Source organism: Diceros bicornis, chromosome 17, assembly GCF_020826845.1.
Source record: "Diceros bicornis minor isolate mBicDic1 chromosome 17, mDicBic1.mat.cur, whole genome shotgun sequence".
Lineage (NCBI taxonomy): Eukaryota > Metazoa > Chordata > Mammalia > Perissodactyla > Rhinocerotidae > Diceros > Diceros bicornis.
The window spans coordinates 58,670,298-58,690,798 of NC_080756.1; the positions used below are offsets into that span (position 1 = coordinate 58,670,298).

The 20,501-nt window shown below is 55.0% G+C and overlaps 2 protein-coding genes across 8 annotated transcripts in view; one reads left to right on the forward strand and one right to left on the reverse strand.

The window, feature by feature from the left end:
* DDX11 (DEAD/H-box helicase 11) overlaps positions 1 to 1,002 on the forward strand; it is a 35,133-nt gene extending 34,131 nt beyond the window's left edge. For all 5 annotated transcript variants that reach the window (XM_058559070.1, XM_058559071.1, XM_058559072.1 and 2 more), the window contains one exon: positions 38 to 1,002. In XM_058559070.1, coding sequence (XP_058415053.1) covers positions 38 to 67 — 30 coding nt within the window. In that variant the 3' untranslated portion in view covers positions 68 to 1,002. The remainder of the gene's footprint in view (positions 1 to 37) is intronic.
* Positions 1,003 to 1,423: 421 nt separating this feature from the next.
* Positions 1,424 to 18,786, reverse strand: WASHC1 (WASH complex subunit 1). 3 transcript variants are annotated; one of them, XM_058559084.1, is made up of 11 exons: positions 18,633 to 18,786; positions 14,825 to 14,978; positions 5,237 to 5,348; positions 4,869 to 5,015; positions 4,530 to 4,666; positions 4,133 to 4,268; positions 3,741 to 3,942; positions 3,489 to 3,644; positions 2,627 to 2,785; positions 1,742 to 1,810; positions 1,424 to 1,584 (listed from the first exon to the last, which is right to left on the reverse strand). In XM_058559084.1, exons 2-11 carry the CDS (start codon positions 14,971 to 14,973, stop codon positions 1,445 to 1,447), a joined length of 1,407 nt encoding a protein of 468 aa, XP_058415067.1. In that variant the 5' UTR covers positions 14,974 to 14,978; positions 18,633 to 18,786; the 3' UTR covers positions 1,424 to 1,444. The 3 variants fall into 3 exon arrangements, with proteins under 3 accessions (XP_058415067.1, XP_058415066.1, XP_058415068.1); XM_058559083.1 differs by lacking the exon at positions 18,633 to 18,786 and adding an exon at positions 15,421 to 16,046; XM_058559085.1 differs by lacking the exons at positions 1,424 to 1,584; positions 1,742 to 1,810; positions 18,633 to 18,786 and adding exons at positions 1,819 to 1,988; positions 15,421 to 16,067.
* Between the last annotated feature and the right edge of the window lie 1,715 nt (positions 18,787 to 20,501).

The following is a 20,501-nucleotide window of genomic DNA, read 5'->3' on the forward strand; positions in this document are numbered from 1 at the left end:
AGATCTAGTGTCTCACTGTCCTTCCCTGTCTCCCCAGTTTCATCGTGAGAGGTCTGGCCCTTCCTGATGGATGGCCGCGCCGCTGCCTGATCACTAGGCTCGCTCTTCACCCTGCAAATTTGAAACGTTTGTCTTGGGCCTGATCTGCAGGGATCTTGCTTAAGAAGGTGAAACCCAGGTGGAGAGTGTCAAGTCTAGACCAGCCCCTTCTGGCATCAGTGGGCTGCCAGGACCCAGGCACAGGTGGTAAAGCCAAAAGGAGAAAACAGTAGGTCCTGCTGTCCTCGGCCCTGTCCCAGGCCAGTTCCCCTCCCTGGAACTGAAGCTTCCCGTTCAGCATGGCCGGGTCGAGCTCCCTGCCCTGTTTCCTGGCCGGCCTTTGCGGGCGGCTCTGGAAGGTGCAGCCTTCCACTGCAGCATCCACCTTCTTAGAGGTGAGGTGGAACAGGCCCATCCTGCCTCTCACCTGTCCCCTCCTCTCTTTCCAGCTACAATTAGCTGTTCTAGACTTTTCACCCTCTGCTCGAAAGTAAGAGCATTCCCCATTTCTAGCCCTCTGCTGTCCACAGTGCTTTCTGCCTAGGGGCTTCTGGTCCCCTCAGCCACCTTCTGTACATCGGTAAGAACTGGGAAGAGAGCCCCGTGCTCTGCTCCTCCACCTGCAGGCCTCGCTTCAGTGCAGCGCTGCTCCCTGACCTGTTCCCCAGCCCTCCACAGCACTTTTATCTCCCTGGCGTGGCTCCAGGTCCTCCAAGTCAGTGGCGTCTCCCTCCCTCTCAACCACTTGAGCAAACTCCAAGACACCTCCTCCCCTGACATCAGCAATTATGCTAAGGGCCATTAGGCTCTCAGCATGACTATTTTTAGAGACCCCGTGTCTGTCACTGAGACATTTTTCCTGTAGGAAAATATCACTCCCTGCATCTGCAATAGCTGCCCCTGCTACTGCACCTCTCTTCTCTCCCTGACCCCAGAGAAAAGAGGCCTTGGTCCGCTGGGTACTCTGCCCCCACCGCCTGTAACCAGTGGGGATGGGAGGACAGGCGCTGGCTCGGAGATGTTTGCACAGCTACTGTTCCTTAATGAAAACTGCACTGTTGGTTCATGCTCAGTTCTTGCATTATGCTTCTTTATTGATTCATGTACTGTTTTATCTCAGAGTCTCTTTAGAGAAGAAGAGAGCATGCTGGTGAGGGGGTGGGTAGAGCAGACAGAGAGCGAGGGCTCCCCCCCTGCGGCTCCCAGCCGTGTGGCCTCGGAAGCCAGAAGCCGGCCTCTGCTTCCTGAAGAAGGTCCAGGCACACACTTGGGACAGTCCTCCAAGATCCCCATCCCTCCTAGGGCAGCAGGGACAGCCCTGCTGGCCAAGGAGCACATCCTGGCTGTTGCTGTGTGAAGGCAATAGCTCAGTCTGGGTTCTGGGGGAGGAAGAAGCAGCTGAGCCCTAGGATTCCCAGTCATCCTCGTCCTCCTCTCCCGGTGGCTGCTGGGGCGGGGGCAGAGGCGGGATGGAGTCTGACATTCGGGCAAAGGCTCCTCCTGGCCCATCGCTGGCCCCCGGCCCAGGTCCTTTCCCGGAGATACCTGGGAGGGCAGAGGGGAAGGGTGAGGGGGTTGGTTGGGGCACCAGTTCACCCAGCCCCTAGAGACTTAAAAACAGGAAGAAAAAGGCAAAACGTGCATGACACAAAATACCCCGAGGCCCCGGCCCAGGGACGGCAGAGGGTGCTCTGCCTCCTACCTTTGCGCCTCATGACCAGCTTGTTAAAGAGATCTGCCATCAGGTCCCCACCTTGGCCCGTGGCTCTGACTGCAACGGGAAAGCCACGGGTGAGGGAGGATGAAGAACCAAGTACAAGATCTGCACCTGGGGCGACATCCTCAGGGTTCAGTCACGTTTATCGTCCTCTTGCTGACAATCAGCACACCCCAGCCCTCTCCATCAGCTCTTGAAACTTCAGTCTACCAGTGGATCCAGCTTTGGGGCACTAATGAGAAAATGGTGACATTTGAGTCCCATTGTCACAGCCGCCCTGTGAGGCCAAGGGCCAAGTATGAGCAGCCCCATTGCACAGATAAGGAAACTGGCCCAAAGGGGCTGGGCAGTTGGCCTGAGGTCACAGTGGAAAGGCCAGAAGCAGGGCTGGGACTCCCACTCAGGCCTCCTGACTTCCAGGGCTCTGCTGCCTCATGCCCGGGGGGCACACTGATGCCAGCCTTTAGGATTCATAGCGGACGGAATCTGCAGCCTCAAGAGGCTTAGAGAAGTGGGACTGAGCCAGCCCTCCAGGTCCTCTGTCTCTAAGAGTCTCTCAGGTCCCGACCATGGCCTTGGACAGCTCCTTGCACGGTCTAAGCAGGCTGTCTTGTGGGGCTCTGTCTCCCACCAACTCAGAAAGTTCCACTAAGCAGGCTCCTAAACCAGGAGGAACCATGGCCTAGGCAGCGGGATGGCCACCCACAGCCCCCAGCAAATGGCCTCGGGGAGGCAGCGGGCAGGCTGGCTGGGTGCCGGCCTTCTGACACTTGCGGTTGCAGAGGACACCCTGCCGGAGTCTGGTGGTCAGAAGAGAAGGCAGCCCTTTTCCTCGAGCCCTCCCCTGGAGTGGGGCGAGGGTCCCCTCACCTTGCTCCTGCTCCTTCTGTTTCTTCTTCTCCAGCTTGCGCTCCTTGACACTGCGGAGCTTGGCCTTGCCGATGCCCCCAGCCTGGCGGATGGACTCCAGCAGAGTGGCCCGGCCACTGGAGGGCTCAACCACTTCCCTGGGGGCTTCCTGGACTGGAGCTGGGGGTGGGGAAGGGTGTGAGGGAGAAAAGCTGCCCAGGCAGCGAGCTTTGTCCAGCCTAAGGGTCTTGGGTTCCAGAGGCCTCCCCTCAAAAGCCTGGCTGTGAGGAAGGGTTCTTCCTCTTGAAAGAGGCCAGCTGGAGAAGCCGGGCCTTCGGAGACTACAGGGCCTGGATGCTGACTGCCCGCCTGAGTTCAGGAAGCTGTGTGTCCGGGCACCTAGTCCCTCTCACCCTGCAAAGGTGGACCCTGGGAATATATCCAGGTGTCAACTTGACATGTTAGCCAACAAGAGGTTTCTTTGCTATCCAAGGATCTGGGTGCTGGAGACAGACTGGGAGATACAATATTAACAAACACTGCAAGTCTGCAGTTTAAGGGACAGATGGATGTTTTGTTGCTGTAGGTTTCAATTTTTTCAGCAGCCCCCTTTTCTCCATTGGTTTAAGTGGGAATGGGGGACCTGCAGCTCCACCTGTCCAGGCTCCGTCCACCCTGGAGATCAGAGTTCTGGGGCTCTACAGACTTTGCAAACCACTATTTTATGAACCCAGTGAAACAAGATTTTGAAATTAGGACTATTCTGAAAATTTATGATCACTTAACAAACCTACAGAAAATCCTTCAGGGATCCAGAAATTAGACGGAGGATTCCTGAAAGAAAGCACACTCCCAACCCAACACGCTCTGGGGCTGCTCCTACCTGAGGGAGACACGCCATCTCTGCTGTCATCGTCCCCGGTGCCTTTGCCAGGAGAGGCCACACTCGGGGGTGGGGGTGCACTGACTGGCACTGCTGGGGGAGGCGGCGGTGGTGGCGGTGGCGGTGGGGGTGCTGTAAGCACCCCATCTTGTAGGTCTGAAACAGAAGTGTGAGAAAGTGGGAGGTGCCTAGGGAAGCAAGTGGCCGAGCAGGGGAGTTCCCACCCCACTCCCACTCCCACTCCCAGCTCACCTGGCTTGAAAGGCTCGGCGACCTCTGTGTGGAAGGTGGGCAGCTCTGGAATGGAGCCAGGGGCAGAGGGGGCAATGCCAGGGCCCAGGTCGGCGCTGTACATGAGGTCATCGGCAATGCCTGGCAGGTCAGGCAGGTAGGATGGGACATCGATCTCAGGCACTTGGCCCAGGTCGGGCACGTAAAAGTAGTTCTCTGGAACCTGCAGGGTTAGGTAGGGGTATGTGAGCGGAGGGAGGGCTGTAGGGGACGTGGGCCCTGCAGTTTGGCCTTGGGGCAGTCGGCGGGGCCTCGTGCACACCCATGCACAGCTGGGCGGGACAAGGGGCCCAACAGGCCCCCTTGCCTAGAGAAGGCTGGCAGGGCCCCACCCAAGTGACATCCCTCTCTACCTGCTGCTCCAGCTGCTCTCTCTTGCTGATGGACAGAGGGGCATCGAACAGCTTCTCCTCCGTCTCCGCCCCCAGCATCATGTGGGTCTTTGTTACAGCTCCAGCCAGGGGGTCCAGGAAGACATACTTTTTGTACCTACAGAGGTGGGGTGGAGGTCAGGCAACCCGTCATCTGTTCTAGGTCCATGGCCCTGACCCACATTCCCCACTTCACCAGAGGTCACAACTAGTTTGTAGTGTGGACTCCCAGGCCTTACAAGGCAAACCAAACTGGTCAGCTCCTGGGTCCCCAGGCTGCAGACTTCTGCTGCCCCTGATTCTGATGCCCCCTGGCTCCCCGACTAAGCCAGGCCAGGCCGCCCACCCATCCCTCCACAGCCCTGCCTTCTGGCCATACAGGTTCTCAGTGGTGTTGAAGAGCAGCAAGGAGCTGACGGAGCTGATGTTGCTGGGAAGACCCCCGAGCCCCTCCTCAGCCTCATCCTCAGGCTCCAGCTTGGTGTTCACACATACAGGGAAGTATTTCAGCTTCTCCTGGGGCATGGGGGTGGCGGGTGGGAGGAGGTGACAGAGGGATGGTGAGTTTCAGTGCCAGGCCAAAGTGACCTCCACCCCATCCCCGTCAGAATCCTCTTGGGGAACAGAAGACTATGGTGGGCCCTCAGTTCCTCCCCAACATCCAGGGCCAGCACTGGTCACTCCCTGTAAGTGTGTGAGCTGCGTGTGCCCCTCAGACCTGCAGGGCCCGCTCATCCAGGGGGCGGTGCTTGCTCTGGATCCTGTAGCGGGGGCGTCTCTGCAGGCCAGGGTCCTGGGCCCCCGTGAAGATGGACCCATACTCCTGCAGGTGCTCTGGAGCTGGGTACTTGGCACTGGAGAACACCTGTGGACACAGGGAGGGTCTGAGATCACTTCTTCAGGGGCCCGAGGAGCTCCAGAGAGCTAGGGGTGGGCTGGGGGGATTCTAGGCAGGAAGAAAGCTTGAGGTGTGGCTGGATAGCGGAGGCAGGGACCTGGGCAACCTCAGAGGCATGGGGAGATGGTAGGGAATGGGATTTCTGGGGCAGCCCACCAGCCATGGGGACACAGGGCCCCATGGGCTACCTTGATGGCCTTCTTGCTGCCCTTGATCTTCTCAATCTTGGCCTGGGCCAAGGAGACCCTCTCCCCAATGGCCTGCAGCTGGCTCCGGCTGAGCTCTACTCGCTGGGAGATCCTGCCACGGAAAAAGATCACAGGGGCTGGGGGCTGCTCCCCAAGCACTGCAGCCTCCTGCACCCCTCCTGCTTCTGACAGCAAACCTGCAGAGCCAGGGGCTTGGGCAAGGGCTCTTAAAACACAGTGTTACCTGTTTGTCAGGACCCATCCTGCCCAGGTGACCTCTACAAGGATCATCCACCCTGAAGGGTCTAGGAATGAACAGTATGAAGTTCCTTGGAGTGCTGGGTAGGGAGGGGCAATACCCTGGCCCCAGGTTAGCGCCTGTATGTGCCGTCTGAAGGACATGGTTCCTGCCTCCAGGATTTTGTTGACAGCCGCAAGCAGAGACAGACTCCTGCCTTACACGTATGTAGTCACCTATTTACAGATGAGGATACCAGGGTTCAGCAAGGCTGAGTGACAGGCAAGGATGGGTCTAAGTTCAAGTCCTAGACCTATTCACAAGGAACTGCCCTGACACACAATAAATGGCTCGTGAAGGTAAATCCCGAGTCCTCACCGTGGTTCTCATGATTGTGGTCTGGCTGCTCACAGGCTGCCATTCCCCCAGCCCGGATCTGGAGCCCCAGCCACACCAGCGCCCTGCTATTCCCTGAATGTGCCAAACCCATCTTTGTCACACGGCCTTTGCATCAAATGGGGTGCCGTCCCCCAGATATCCACATGGCTGCCGCCTCCACTCCACTGAGCTGCCTCCTCACTGAAGCCTTCTCGAGGACGGAACCCAAAATTGCACCTGTCCCTTTCCAACCCCCTTCCAGATTACAGCCACTGGACATTATGCGTCCAGGCCTCTGTGTGCTCTGGGGGTGAGGGCTTTGCTTTGTTCCCTGCTGGACTCCCAGCGCCTGGCACAGTGCCAGGCACTCCCTCTGTGGTTGCTGAATGACCCATGTGTCCTATATGCAAATGACGTGAGCCTTACTTAGCTTTCGCCACAGTATTCAGCAGCAGCAAGTGTCTTCTCACTGCAGAGGGGACTTGGGCTCACACATGTGCCAGGGCGTCCTCCCACGGGCTCCCCTATCTCCAAGAACACCAGCACCTGCCCATGCCCACCACATTCCACATGCAGAGCGGTCACATCTCTGCATTCACCGGGCAGGAGTGAGCGCACGATGAGGCATGAGAAACAAGGAGGCAGGGTTACCAGTCTACTTCGTGGGGAAGGGCAGGAGGATATGGTGGGTGACAGAGGGGCCCCACTATGGGGTCAGAGACTACAGGGCCAGGGAACTCTGGGATTTCTTTAAAGGTTGAAATGAACATTCGAGACTCTAGCCCAACCTTCCTAAACCACCCCCACTAATTTGAGAAGGTTTTGGCCCCCAGAGAACCCACCAATCAGCCAGTTTCACAACCTAGGGGTCTCCATACCCAGGGAAGTCTCCCTGATTACTCCCAGCTCCTTAGGGCAGGGGGCTTGGTGAGGAGGGGTCCGGGGTACAAGCAGGCACCCGGAGCAGCTCAGTTGTCCTTGACAGGCTGGTCTGAGTGGGACAGCAATGCAGACAGAACAGGAGGACAGTTTCCTCCCAGTGAGAGAAGGCAGAACCACTCAACGGGCCTGAGCTCCGCCTTTTCTGGCAGAGAGCAAGGTCTTCATCCACTGGGAAGGGAACCTGAGTGGAATGTGCTTCCTCCAGTCCCCAGCTCAGCCACTTTCTGCCCCTGGGTGCTGAAGCAACCTCAGTGGTTACGTAACCACTCCACTCCAAGTTGACATGGAGAGTGGGAGGGACATCAGAACCGGATATGGACAGAGGCTGCTTTGTTCTGGTTCTTCCATCAACGAGAGAAGGGCTGATTTCTCAGAGGTTGCAAACATCAAGTTTAACAGTGAACCCTGGCAAATTTCCAGAATGGATTATTAAATTGAGGGTCTGCAAGCACTTTGAAAAGGAAGAGGCGGATCCCAGGCGCCAACATTGTTCTAAATTCACAGCATTTCTTTCTTTGACAGGGTTATTAGACTGGTGTATCAAGGGAAAGCCTTAAACATGGTGCATCCTGAATCAGCAAGGATTCTGACGGCTGCTCACAAAAGCCTGTGGACAAGATGGGGCCATGGGGGTTGGAGGAGAGTGCATCAGAGCCAGATGAACAACAGCACCGAAGGGCACTGCTGAAGAATGGACTGACTGCAGCCTGGCACGTGGGGGGAGGGTCAAAGTGGTCTGTGTGATGGAATCAAGACTCAAATAATCTCTAGAGGCCAGAAGGATGGATTGCAATCAACAAAATGAAACTGACAAGCAATGAATGCGAAGCCCAGCCTTTAGGTTTAAGAAGTTGAGTGCACAAATACAGATGGAGGTTTAGCAGTAGTTCAGGTGAAGCAAGATCTGAGGTTTTGGTTAACCATAAGCTCAGTATGAGCTAAAAGCAGGATAAGCAGCCTAAAAAAGAAATGCGATCTTAGGGCACACAGCTCCTTGTCCGTCTCCTGCCTTCTTTCAATAAACAGGGAACATCCACTCTTTTGGAGGCACTACAGAGAAAACAGAGCCCTGGGTTAACGAGCTAATCTATGCCAGGCACCAGTCTCATCCAAGGCTGTGTCTCCTTTAAACTGGACCTGCATTTTCAGAGGACTCTGGATTCCCTTCTAGACTATAGAGTCTGTCTGATCCACTGTCACATTCCTAGCACCTGGGACAGTGCCTGACCTGTAACAAATACTGGCTGAACAGAATGACAAGTTAACCAACGTCCAAAGGAGGGTGATGAGGATGGCGATGAGTGAGAACTCGTCATACAAAGATAACTGAAGGATGTTCTGCCTACACATGAGATGACCCAGAAAATATAATTCCGTTCAAATATCGAAAATATCACAAGTGCTGTCAGGTGGAAAAGCGATTAGACTTATTCTCTGTCACCCCAGAGGGCTCCATTAGGACCAGCGGGTGGAGTTGCAAGGAAGCAGATCTTGGTTCTGCATAAAGAGAACTTTCTAGTCAACAGCTGCACAGCTTTGCAAAGCAATCAGATTTCAGCTGGATGATCACCTGTCAGGAATGCTCCAAGGAAGATTCTGTGTGGGCCAGGGGAATGGAAGACATGATTTCCAGGGTTCTTTTCTTATCCAAGAGCCTTTAAGTCTAGGTAATGGCTTGCTTGTTGACTAAGCCCCCAGAGAGTCTAATCCTTTAGTCATAGTCATGTGCCACGATGCTGAGGAGGGTACTGACCACGGATGAGAGCGAGCTTTCAATTCGTCTGCCATCTCTACCGACTGGCAGCAACAGTCCGGAAGGCTGTGTTAGGAAGGACTGTTAGGCCACACTGGGGCGGGACTGAGTGCCATGACTGACTAGCAATGTCCACTTTGAGGGCAGGGGGACAGTGGCAAGAGGGCAATTTGTTAGTCCTTCTTCATCTAGACCCCCTGGCTTGATGGCCTGCTTCAAGGTAGGTAGGTTTCCAAGCTCGTCACTGAGGTCACGTCTCTGTAGCACGTTTGCCCAGACACCAGCAGAGGAGGGGCTGCCTCCCTCAGCGTCAGAGATAGAACTGGCTCACTCAGTCTGCTCAGCGCTGGGACACAGAGGAATCAGAGCACACACTTCTGCCCTCAAGGAGATTCTGGTCTACCAGGGAGACAAGTAACTACAGTGTCCCACAGTCACGGTCTTAACATCTATCTAGTAGCAGTGTGACCTTGGGCCAGTCACTTAATTGGCCTATGCCTCTGCTCCTTCAGCTGAGAAATAGGAATAGTAACTTCTCTATCATGGAATTATTGTAAAGGTTAACATGAGTGGATGTATGGCTAGTGTTCCTGTACTAGCAGAATGTCCTGAGTGCTCAGTTCACATCTGTTATTACTGCCCATAAGACTGGGAGGGAGGAGGGGCTGCAGGCACTCAGAGGAAAGCAAGAAGAGGCGGTGTTGAGCAGACAAGGAAGTTCCAGGCCGAGGGAACAGGACTTTGCAAGAGAACACTATGGAGGGTGGAGCGCAGAGCAACAGTGAGCAGCTCCCCTGGCTGGCGTGGGAGGTGTTCGAGGAGGCCCCGTAGGGACCACTCTTCCTGGCATGGGAGAGGGAGGGGGACAGGGTGGCAGGAGGGCCTGGGGACCACCTCCAAAGCTGACCCCCATTCCCTTATGGGAAGGTTTCCTGTGAAGCCAGGCAGGCCCCCGGCCCCTGCATGGCTGCCATGGCCCCTCAGCATGGCAGCCAGAGAGGCTGCTGGGGAGGAGGGATCCCCCTCCCGACCCATCATTGCTGCCGCCCCTCCCTTGCCTGTCCTGCCTTCACCCTTATCTTCGCTCACTAGGATAATTAGGAATGATCTGCTAATTATGTAGGCAGCTAATGGAGCGCTTCCTAACCTTGGGAGTCACCAGGTGCCAATCAGTGGAGAGAAAGCAGGGAGAGAGGGAAGGATGGAGGAAGTGAGGAAAAGGGGGAAGTGTGGGCAGGGGAAAAGAAGGAAGAAGGAGGAGGAAAAGCAGGAAGAGGAGAAGAAGGGAAGAGGGAGGAAGTGGAAAGAAAAAGGAAGGAAGAACCCTGGCAGAGAAAATGACCCCTTCCTCAGGAGGACGGAGCTGGACAGATCCCAACTCCCACCCAGAATTCACCTAGCTCCTCTCCCTGGGCCACTGCCACCCGTCTCCTCCTCATCTAAGTCTCCTCCTCATCTAAGTCATGGGAAGCAGCTGGCTTCTCCCAGGTGAGGACGGGGACAGGTGAGGGCCGAGGAGATCTGCTAGGCAGGAAGAGGAGCCAGGGAGGGGGCTGGAAGGAGAGGGCGGAAGGGAGCCTGAGAAGTATTTGTCATTCTCTCTAGGCCCTGTGTGGCGCTGCGGCAGAGCAGGAGGAAGGACTGCCAGCTTGGAATGCTAATTTTCCATGAGCTCACCTACCTGCGGAACTGGGCACAGGCTCCAGGGGGGCCGAGGGGCCCAGGCCTGGGCCTGAAATGGGGGAGCAGTGGAAAGGAGAGATAGAAAGTGTCTCTTCTTTACCCACCTGTCTCTTCTTTGCGAGAGGTTGCCAAGCAGGAGGAGCACATTTAAGGGGGGAGATTCCAAACTGGGGTCACATCCCCAACTCAAAAGCCCATGAAACATGAAAAGCCCCCAGCTTCAGGACCGCTGCCAGATGGGGGCCAGGCGACCGTGGCTAGGTCTTAGCACGCCCCATCCCCACTCCAGGTCATCTCTGCCGCCTCCCTTTCCTTCATCCTGTTCCCAATCTGTCATCGGGTCCTGTCATGGTTCCCTTTGAAATCTCTCTTCTCCAGCCCTCCCTGCCTGCAGCTCCCCTGGACTGCAGCCCCTCCCGTCCATGCCCACTACAGGAACAGCTCCCAGCGTGTCCCTGGAACCCACCCTCCCCATCCTATCCACTCTGTGCTGGCTGCCTGACACATCTTCCCCAAACTCTTCTGTCCATCACTTCCGTGCTCAAGACCCTTATCATGGTCCCCTAAAACTCCTGAATCAAGCTCCAAGTTCTGTCCTGTTAGGAGAAGCCCCACGGACCCTAACGTATCCACTTTTCACTCACCCACCCCCTGCCACTCCTGCTGTGGAGCACGCCCACAGCACTGTGGAGGGCAGAAAGAAGCAAGAGGCCGGCTCCCAAGGGCGCACACTCAGAGGGGGAGGCAAGGCCCACAGACACGGAAAGTTGACTTTTCACACCCTGTTCTGCTGTGAAGGCGCTGAACATATGGGACAGGCAGCACTGTCTGTACCCCAGTACAAAAGCAGCGCGTGCAGGCCGGCCTTCCCCGGGGAGCCTGTGATACACATGCTCCATGTTCAGGCCTCGGGGCCTATGGCACCGATTTCTAGCCCCCACCAGATGACCTGCACGCCACCTTCCTAACCCTGCCTCACCACAGCCTATTCCTGGTTGGCCTGCTTCATGCCCCTCTCCCTCGGCAGGCCTTCCCTGACTCTGTGTGGCAGGCGTGTGGTTTTCCTCTCTAGCATCTACTTCCTCCTTATGCAAGGTAGGGCCCCCCTTTCCTTCAGGGACTCCATCGCTCCCACGGGCTCGGACCCTGCACTTCAGATGGGCCTAACCCAGGGCTTAGGGGTGACGCATGTGACCAGAGTCTAAGCCAGTCAGCATGTCCTGTCCCCGGCCCCAGCAGTCAGCTCTGGGATAGACATGAGAACAAAGCCAGGCCGAGGGGGCAAGGGGACTTCCCAGGAAATGCTGACATGGAGGAGAGCACTCTTTCCTGCTGGACCTGAACCTGAGTGCGTGAGCTCGGGCCTGCTGGTTACCTGGCCACCACAAGAGCAAGGCCTGCCTGGGATGGGGCCAGCCCGGCGGCAGCAAGCTGGGCTGGAATGAGAGAAAAATCAGGTTCTGACGACATTTCAGCCCTGCAACTGCAAAGCCTGCTCTACCAGTTGGTTCCTTTTTGCTTACAGAGATTTACGGAGTTCTTTTTCTTTCTTTCTTTTTTTGTTGTGAGGAGATCAGCCCTGTGGTAACATCTGCCAATCCTCCTCTTTTTTGTGCCGAGGAATACTGGCCCTGGGCTAACATCCATGCCCATCTTCCTCCACTTTATATGGGACGCCGCCACAGCATGGCTTGCCAAGCAGTGCGCCAGTGGGCGCCCGGGATCTGAACCGGTGAACCCTGGGCCGCCGCCCTGGAGCGCGGGCACTTAACTGCTTGCGCCACTGGGCCGGCTCCAGATTTGGAGAGTTCTGATTGATAAATGTGCCATCCATTCTTAGTTATTTCTCTCTTCTCTAGATCCCTAGAAGCCCCCACAGTTCATGCTATGCAGTTAAGAATCAACCTAGCTCTACTGCTTTCCCCTTCTAGCCTCTAAGATCCTTGAGGACAGGAACCATGTTGTTCACATCTCCAGCAGCCCTCGGGGTCCAACGTGTTGGGCACATGTGGGAGGTCAACTGGGTGACCTGGAATCTGGTTGTGAGGGGAGCCTGGACTTAGGGACCGGGCTCCTGAGGCATCCTGCCCTCCCTGTGCCAGGCCTAGCCATTTGGAGGGCCCATACCCATGCTCAACTAACACCACTCCCTCCCCACGAGATGGCCTTCTGGCCCTGGCCTCATCCCATCCATGGGCAGGGGACACGAAACTGTCTACAGGTGCCAAAAACCAGCACGGGAAAGGGAAGTATGCTAAAAATCCAAGGCTCCCCTTAGAGAAGACAAGCATGCAGTCATGATCCTGGCGAGGAAACAAATATTTCTGATGGATTGTTTTTGGCATGCGTCTCAATCTCTGGGCACGGGGCAGCCATAATCCAGGACTGATGGCTCTTGAAGGCCTGTGTCCTCTTGCTTAGGCATTGCTTGGGCATATTTAGTACAAAAGGGCACCTAACACTTTCTATACTGACAGCAGGTTAATGGAGGGCCACCCTAGGCAGCCAATAAGCAGAGATGATGTCCACAGATGAGAAGAGCGAACACTTACTGAATGCTTGCTTTATGCCAGGTACCTTAATTCCCCTGCAAGTTCTAATTCACTTAATCTTTACAACAACCCTATGAGGAAGGCACCATTATTATCACTGTTTTATAGATGAGAACGGTGAGGCTTAGAGGGGTTAAGTAACTTGCCCCAGGTTACAAGCCAGCAAATGGAGCCAACCTGCGTCCAGGCAGGCTGCTCCAGAGGCACCTCTTAACCACTTTGGGGCACTGCCCCTTGGTTACATTTACATTCTGCAGAGGCTAAGGCAGGCAGGTGTGTTGGTGGGCAGGTCAGAGGCAGAAGAGTCAGAGGATCTAGTGTTTGTACCGAGTTCAACTGGAGACAGTGACCCTGCGTTCTACTCCCATTGGGGAAGGCTTCCAGGAAGAGGTGGACGAACGACTGGTGAAGGAGGAGACTGCATGAAGCATTCCTGATCTCGGTACAGGAAGGGGAGGGTGGGGGTGACTTAGGCCACACATGAGAGGGACCTCAGTCAGGCAGTCAAATGCTTCCCACTGGGTGGGATAAAAGACCCCTGGTGAGGCATGGCGTGGGCCCCCAGCAAGGAGAAGCTCTAAGCCCCATCTCAGGTTGCTTATGGACCTGTATACAGGACAAAATGCGGGACCTTTGCAAGGAAACAGCAACACCATTCATTCATATTAAATAAACAGGGGGCCGGCCCCTGACTTAGCGGTTGAATGCACGCGCTCTGCTACTGGCGGCCCGGGGTTCGGATCCCGGGCGCACACTGACACACCGCTTCTCCGGCCATGCTGAGGCCGCGTCCCACATACAGCAACTAGAAGGATGTGCAACTATGACATACAACTATCTACTGGGGCTTTGGGGGGAAAAAGGAGGAGGACTGGCAATAGATGTTAGCTCAGAGCCGGTCTTCCTCAGCAAAAAGAGGAGGATTAGCACGGATGTTAGCTCAGGGCTGATCTTCCTCACAAAAATAAATAAAATAAAATAAACATGGAATGAAAAATCATTATAGCCCAAGGACTGTGCTAGATCAGTGCTGGTGACACAAAACGCTGCCACTCTGCTCAAGACTGGCCATAACCTCTAAGGCCCTGCCCACCTCACCAGCTTCACGCACCCCCTCAGCCCCTCCTCGCTCCAGCCACACTGGCTGCCATTCAGGTCCTTCCCACCTCAGGGCTTTACCTCATGCCTCACTTTCTTTCTGGAACCTACCCACTCACAGTAACTCCCACCTACCCTTCAGATTTTACCATACATGTTTTCTCCATATATGCCTTCCCTGACCCCCCATGCCAGGTCAGGCGCCCCGTTGACAACTGTCTTCTACAGAGAGGCAGTAATAATTCCAGACTCGGGAGCCACGACACCCGGGTGTGACCCCTGGCTCTGCCCCCGGGCTGGTCTCTTAGCCTTTCTGTGCCTCAGCTTCCTCATCCATAAAATGGACATAACAACAGCATCTCCTCGTAGTTGTTGTGAGGGTTAAATGAGTTAATGCACTCCGATCATTGGGGGCACACAGTCAATGCTATATAAATATTAGTTATCACAAAATTATTATAAATCCGTCTTATCACAGCTGTAATTCAATGACTAACATGAAGTTGACTGGACAGAGTCTGTCTCTCCTGCCAGGGTCCATCCTCAGGCAGGACAGGATGTGGCCGTATCCACTGCTGTGACTACAGAGGCGAGCACAGTGCCTGGCACACAGGAAGTGCTGAATAAGTGTTTGCTGGCAGGGGAATAAGTGAAGGAACAGGGCCCCCACTGGGAGAAAGAGTATGAGCTGGGAGAGGAGTACCCCCATGGGGCCTGGGGATCTGCAGGGAAGCCAGGGGGCTAAGTGGTGCAGTAGGTAGTGAGCTCTTACGAGACAAAGTTCTAAGCTGGGCGCCCCTTGGGCACAGGGAAGCCAGCTGGGTCCCCTAGGACCGAGAATCACCCAAAGGGCTGTTCCTAGAGGGGGCATTCCTGGGAATGGAGAGATGGCTGCCCAGGCAGGGGCGGCCCTCCGATCGGTGAAGGTGGGTGGCAGCACCCACCTGCTGAAGATGTCTCCAGACACCTTCTGTAGGTACTGCAGGGCATCCGCCACCTGCTGGATGGCCTCCTCTCGCCGCAGGTCCGGCTGGATGAGGGGCACCGCATAGGTCTGACCTGCCAACGAGTGCTGGGTCATCATGGGAGTCATGGTGCCTGTGGGTGGGAACGGGAGCATCAGGACTGCCCCACACTCACCCACACCCACCCACCACAGGGCAAGGTACCGGGAGAAGAGAGCACAGCCCCTCGCCCTAACCGTCTGCCGCAGGTTCGGCCCGTGCAGCGGGAGAGTGGGGGACAGAGCATTTGGTGGGAGGCCAGGAGCTCACAGGGCAGGTAGTCTGTTGGTGCTTGTTGCGTGAATGAGGGAGGAAAACTGGTAGGGACAGCAGAGACTGACGAGAAGCGTTCAGAGAAGGTGCAACATGGACTGACCGCCCTAAGGCGCATGGTACCATTTCTGTGTGTGATCTCATTTCAACCTCCCAAGCCCGGGTGAGCAAGAAAGAAACCCTGGCTGCACAGTGAAAAAGAGGCTGGAAGCAGAGGGTTGGACATGGGGAAAAAATTGCCTGCCTCAACTTCCAAATGGTACCCGGCTCTGGAAAAGCACAGAACATGTGGACTCCTGGGTGGTTCTCACTTTGGCCTGTTCCTGTGTTAGGACAGGCCGTGGCTGGTGACTCTAGGTATAGGAGCGTCCGGCTCTGCTCACCCAGGCTAGAGCCAAGGGGGGCCAGGAGGAAGAAGGGGCCTGTGGGGGCAGAGGACAGGAAGAAAAAACACTCCTTTGAATTTCTAGATGAGGGCACAGTCTATTTATACTGGGTTTAATTAACTCCGCTCCCTGTTGCCACTAAAGCAGCAATCACTGCAGATGGCACTGATTTGACTGGCAAGAGACGCACCAGGCAGAATGTTAAGGTGCCAGGCCCCTATAAATAGGCCTAATCAGAGCCCCTTGGTAGAAGACAGCGAGGAAGACATTAATCAGGCCCGGCCCTGTGCCCCAGACCTGTTCTTCCAGGCACCATGTTGGGGCCCCTGGTTGTAATAGACGTGTGAGTGGGGCTGGGTAAGTGTGGCAAAGGAGGGCTTATGAGTTTTCATTTGGGCTTAAAGCACTGTGTGACCTTGGGTAAGTCACTTGCCTTCTCTGAAGCTCTGATTCTTTCCATTTCCCATTCTACAGACTGAGAATGGCACTGCTCTCTAAGAAGTGGTTATTGCCAATGTGTCACACCAGTACCTTCACCAAGCTGGGGCTTACTCCTTTGCTCCCTCTGCTAGCTTCTCCTTGCCCGTCCTTCTACCCTACCCTCGCTCTCTCCTACTCTTCCCAGGCCAGCACTTTTCCTGATCTGAGATGACAGTTCTGCTTTTTGACTTTTTCCTCCAGCAATGACACCCTCAGCTTTCCAGACCTGAACCTGCCTAAAATCCTCATCAGGGTCCAGGAGGAACTCCTCACCTCTCCACTTCTCTTCCCTCCTATCAAGTGACCAAAGTGGGCCAGCTGATCACTAACCATCTGAGGGACCTGACCCTCTGAGACCACATACTCCTTTCAAGAATGCTCCCTTTCTTTGTATTTATATTGATGCAAATTTGCTGGCTGTCCTTAGTTCTGTACCTCAGTTTTCCCGTCTCTAAGATAGAGAGGGGGTAAAAGCTAGAAGATACTCTTCTGTGCACACCTTGAGATGCCTTCCTTATGGTTAGTTACTACATCTGTGTGTGTGTGTGTGTACATGCACAAGGGGAACAACAGGCACAAAGCTCCTAAACAAGAAAGTAGCAGGTCCGTTTGAAAATTAAGAGACTGAGCACAGCTGCTTAGTGATTTACTCATTCTGTCTGCACACATCTACTCATCAACTATTAGGTGCCAGCCACGATCAAAACAAAGATAAAGGGACACTACACAGGCCATGGACACAGCCTCGAAAACAAACGCCCTGTGATAAGGGCTCTAATCCAGCCATGAGTACAGCACAGGGGAACAATGAGGAAGGAGGGATAAATCCCTTCCCGGGTTAGGGGAGTCAGGAAAAGCCTCTTAGCAGAAGCTGTCCCTCCCTCCCAGGCTCAGGGAGAGAGTGTAGAGAGAGAATTCCAGGTAGAAGGAACAGCTTGAACAAAGGTGTGCAGGGAAATGGCAAGTGTTTTTGGGTGGTGAGGGTATAACCATCCTCGTGAAAGTGGGAGAAAAAAAAAAGATAATGAGGCCAGATTGTGTAAAACCCTGAATACCACGGCCATGAGTTTGGACTCCAGCCTGTGGGCCAGGAGTGAAATCCTTAGACCTAGCCATCCAGCACGCAGCCACTAGCTACACTCGGCTGCGGAGCACTGGACATGTGGACAGTCCCAACGGGATGCAGTGTAAATGGAAAACACACACCGAATTTCAAAGACTTCGTAGGAAAAAAGAACATAAAATATTAAATTTATTTATATTGATTACATGCTGAAACAACCAAATTTTAGACATATTGGGTTAAATAAAATATATTACTAAATTAATTTGACCTGTTTCTTTTCACTTTTAAAATCACATATGTGACTCGCATAATATTCCTATTGGACGGCGCCACCTGAGAGAAGCTGGTAAAAACAAGGACTCTTCCAGGAAACTGCACACACACCACCCCCGCCTCTCACAACGCTGCCCGTGACCTCGGAAGTGCACGACACCCTTCCTGCACCGCGTCCCCGACGCCCCGCTCCCAGGGTCTACACCCCGCGTTAGAAGCTCTGCCGGGGCAGTCAGGAACCAAGCACGGTTAAAGCAGTGGGGTCATCTAAGAGAGACCAGGGAGGGATGGGAGCTGCAGAAGAAGGGTTCGAGCCTTCCGTTCTGCCCTGTTCCTAAGCCCAAGAGCTCAGAGGGTGTCAGGTCACGTGAGGGTCACGGGGCCGGCGGGCCGAGAGGAAGCGGCGGGCGGGGGCCTGGGGACCCGAGTCTGCTGTCCCGGCAGGGCCCTCCCTGCGCCCGGGCCTCGGCCTCGCTCCGGCGGAAGGACGGCGCCGGGGGAAGGGCTGGGCGCACGGGGAGGAAAGGCCGGGAGCTGCGGGGGTGGAGGCCCGTCTCCCTGGCGGGCAGAGGCCCGGCGCCGCTTCCCGGCGGGCGGCAGAGACGGCGGGGAGGCCGGGCGCAGGCTCCGCGGGCCCCGCGGGCCCCGCGCTGTGGCCGCCCCGCTCAGCCCCCGCCCGCGCCCCGGGCCCGCCGCGCGCCCCCGCCCGCGCCCCGGCCCTCCCCGGCCCTCGGGGGCCTCCGCGCCGCGCTCACCTGCTCGCCGCCGCCGCCGCCCGCTGCCGCCCCGCCCGCGCCGCCGGATCCTGGCGCCGCCGCCGGCCGGGCTCCGCCTCCCGGGCGCTCGCGGGGCCCCGAGCTCTGGCCCGCGACCGCCGCCGAGTCGCAGACCCCTGCGCCGAATCCCCTCCGAGCCTCCGCGGTGCACACGGCACCGTCCCTTGTAGGCCGAGCGCCAGGCCGCTGCCGCCCCCCCACGCCTCTGTGCCCTCGCTGCGGCCCGCTCTCCAGGGACGCCCTCGCCTGTCCCGCAGGGCGCCTGGGGCACGACCCCCGCACAGGCCCGGGAACCGCCCCCTTCCCTCCAGCTGTACAGACTTCGCTGAATTAATACATCTTTCAGCTGAATAATACACCCTTTCTTTCTTGTCCTGGCCTCTGTGGGCAGTTGTCCCCACAGAGTCCACTTAGTTCCCGCCCCCCTTTAAAATTAAAGATATAAGCCAGACACGGAAGGACTAATACTGTACGGCTCCACTTGCGCAAGGTACCTGGAGTAGTCCCGTTCACAGAGGCGGTGAGCAGAGTGGTGTGGTTCCCAGGGAGGGGGAGCAAAGCGAGGGAGGGAGTTATGTCGGATGGGTCAGAGTTTAGTCCGCTCCTCCGGAGCCTCTTCCCGGCTAGGCCTCCGCCTGCATCCCGAGAATCCTAAATGGGAATGCCCCACCGTCTGTATCAGGTCACCCTCCGTATCTGACCAAATTCCTCATCCTCTAACATCCTCTTGCCTTCAGCAAGAATCCTGTTGGGTCAGTTTAGCAGAAAATCACCCACGCTCTTAGCAATTTCTATCCACGGACAACCCCCCCCCCCCCCCCCCCCGCTATAAATCTTCATTTGTCCATTCTGTATTCGGAACTGACCCCAGGTCTACACGGAGATCTCTTTTCCTCTGTTGCAAAGTCCTGAGTTAAATCAGCTTTAACCTCTTTACTGTCCAGCTCTGGTTTTCTTTGACATGTCAGTTTGGGATGACGGAAAGTTCTGGAGATTGGTGGTGGTGGTTGCACAGCAAGGTGAATGTACATAACGCCGTGAACTCTACACTTAAAAATGGTTAAAATGGTAACTTTTATGTTATGTATATGTTACCACAAAAAAAGCTAGATAGTTAAAAAAAAAAAAAAAGGCTAAAAAATTTAAATGTATAAAGGAAGTATTCCAGAGATCCTGCAGCAGTCCCTCCTGGAATCCCTTGGCTTGGCTTAGAGTTCTTAGCCCCTCTCTTTTGGGGTTGCAAGAGAAAAATACAGGATGCCAAGTTAATTTGCATTTCAGTAAAAATCGAATATATAAAAATTGTCTATTGTTTATTTGAAATTCAAAATTAACTAGGTGTTTGATATTTTTATTTGCTAAATCTGGCAGTCCTACTCTCTTGCTAATACTCTTGAGTTTTGTCCTCCTTCCCTGCCCCTCCTCTTGGGGGAGTTAGGTTGAACTGTCTTTTTTGACAAGAACACTTCATTGTCTCGCTGGCTGCAGCGAATGGTCCCCACCAGTGGTGCTGAAGAGATGGGTTTCCACCTATATTATAGACTGCATGTTTGTGTCCCCTAAGATTCATCCGTTGAAGCCCTCCCTCCCAGTGTGATGGTATTTGGAGAGGGGTCTTTGGAAGGTGATTAGGGTTAGATGAGGTCGTGAAGGTGGATGAGATTGGTGCTCTTATAAGGAGCGACACTGAAGAGCTTGCTTATTTTTTCTCTTCACCACATGAGGACACAGTGAGAAGGTGGCCATCTGCAAGTCAGGAGAGAGTTGTCACCAGGAATCGAATGGCTGGCACCTTGATCTTGGACTTCCCAGCCTCCAGAACCGTGAGAAATAATTATTTATGTTGTTTAAGCCACTTAGGCTATGGTATTTTGTTTTTGACTAACATAACCTGCAAACACATTTACCCCTCACTCCACCTGAGCAATGACTGAGCGGTTTAAGGTATCCAGGACACATCAAGGAAGGGGAGATGTGCGTGCATAGAGGAGACGGTGGCAGGCTGGGGCACCTTGGGCAGGTCATCTGAGGGGGCCTCGGATGCTCCAGATATAAATTGGAGTTGAGTGCTTGCTCTCCCTCCTTTTGAAAGCTGCAGAGAAGGGCTGTCCAAGTGCTTTGTGATCTGTGAAGTTTATTCCAACACGAAAGGAAATTTGTAGTGCTCCAGGATGTCTGTCTACACATAGACACACACACACACCACATCACATGTCAAATCTTGCTGTATTTTCTCACGAAAGTGTTACTAGACAGCACCACCGGGCCCAGACCGGCCAGTTCACCCTCCAGACAGTTCACCTCCACTTCATATAAGGTCTGTACCTAATCTACTCCTGAGAGACTCATCCCAGACCGAATTT

Bases quoted from the DNA above. Each gene is read 5' to 3' on its own strand.
- WASHC1 (XM_058559083.1), bottom strand. From the start codon at position 15,445: ATGTTCTGTGCTTTTCCAGAGCCGG. The intron at 14,979-15,420 runs GTACCATTTGGA...TCCCACCCACAG, and splicing joins CTGTGCTTTTCCAGAGCCGG to GCACCATGACTCCCATGATG. The intron at 2,786-3,488 runs GTAGGAGCAGCC...CCCCACCCCCAG, and splicing joins AGATGGCGTGTCTCCCTCAG to CTCCAGTCCAGGAAGCCCCC.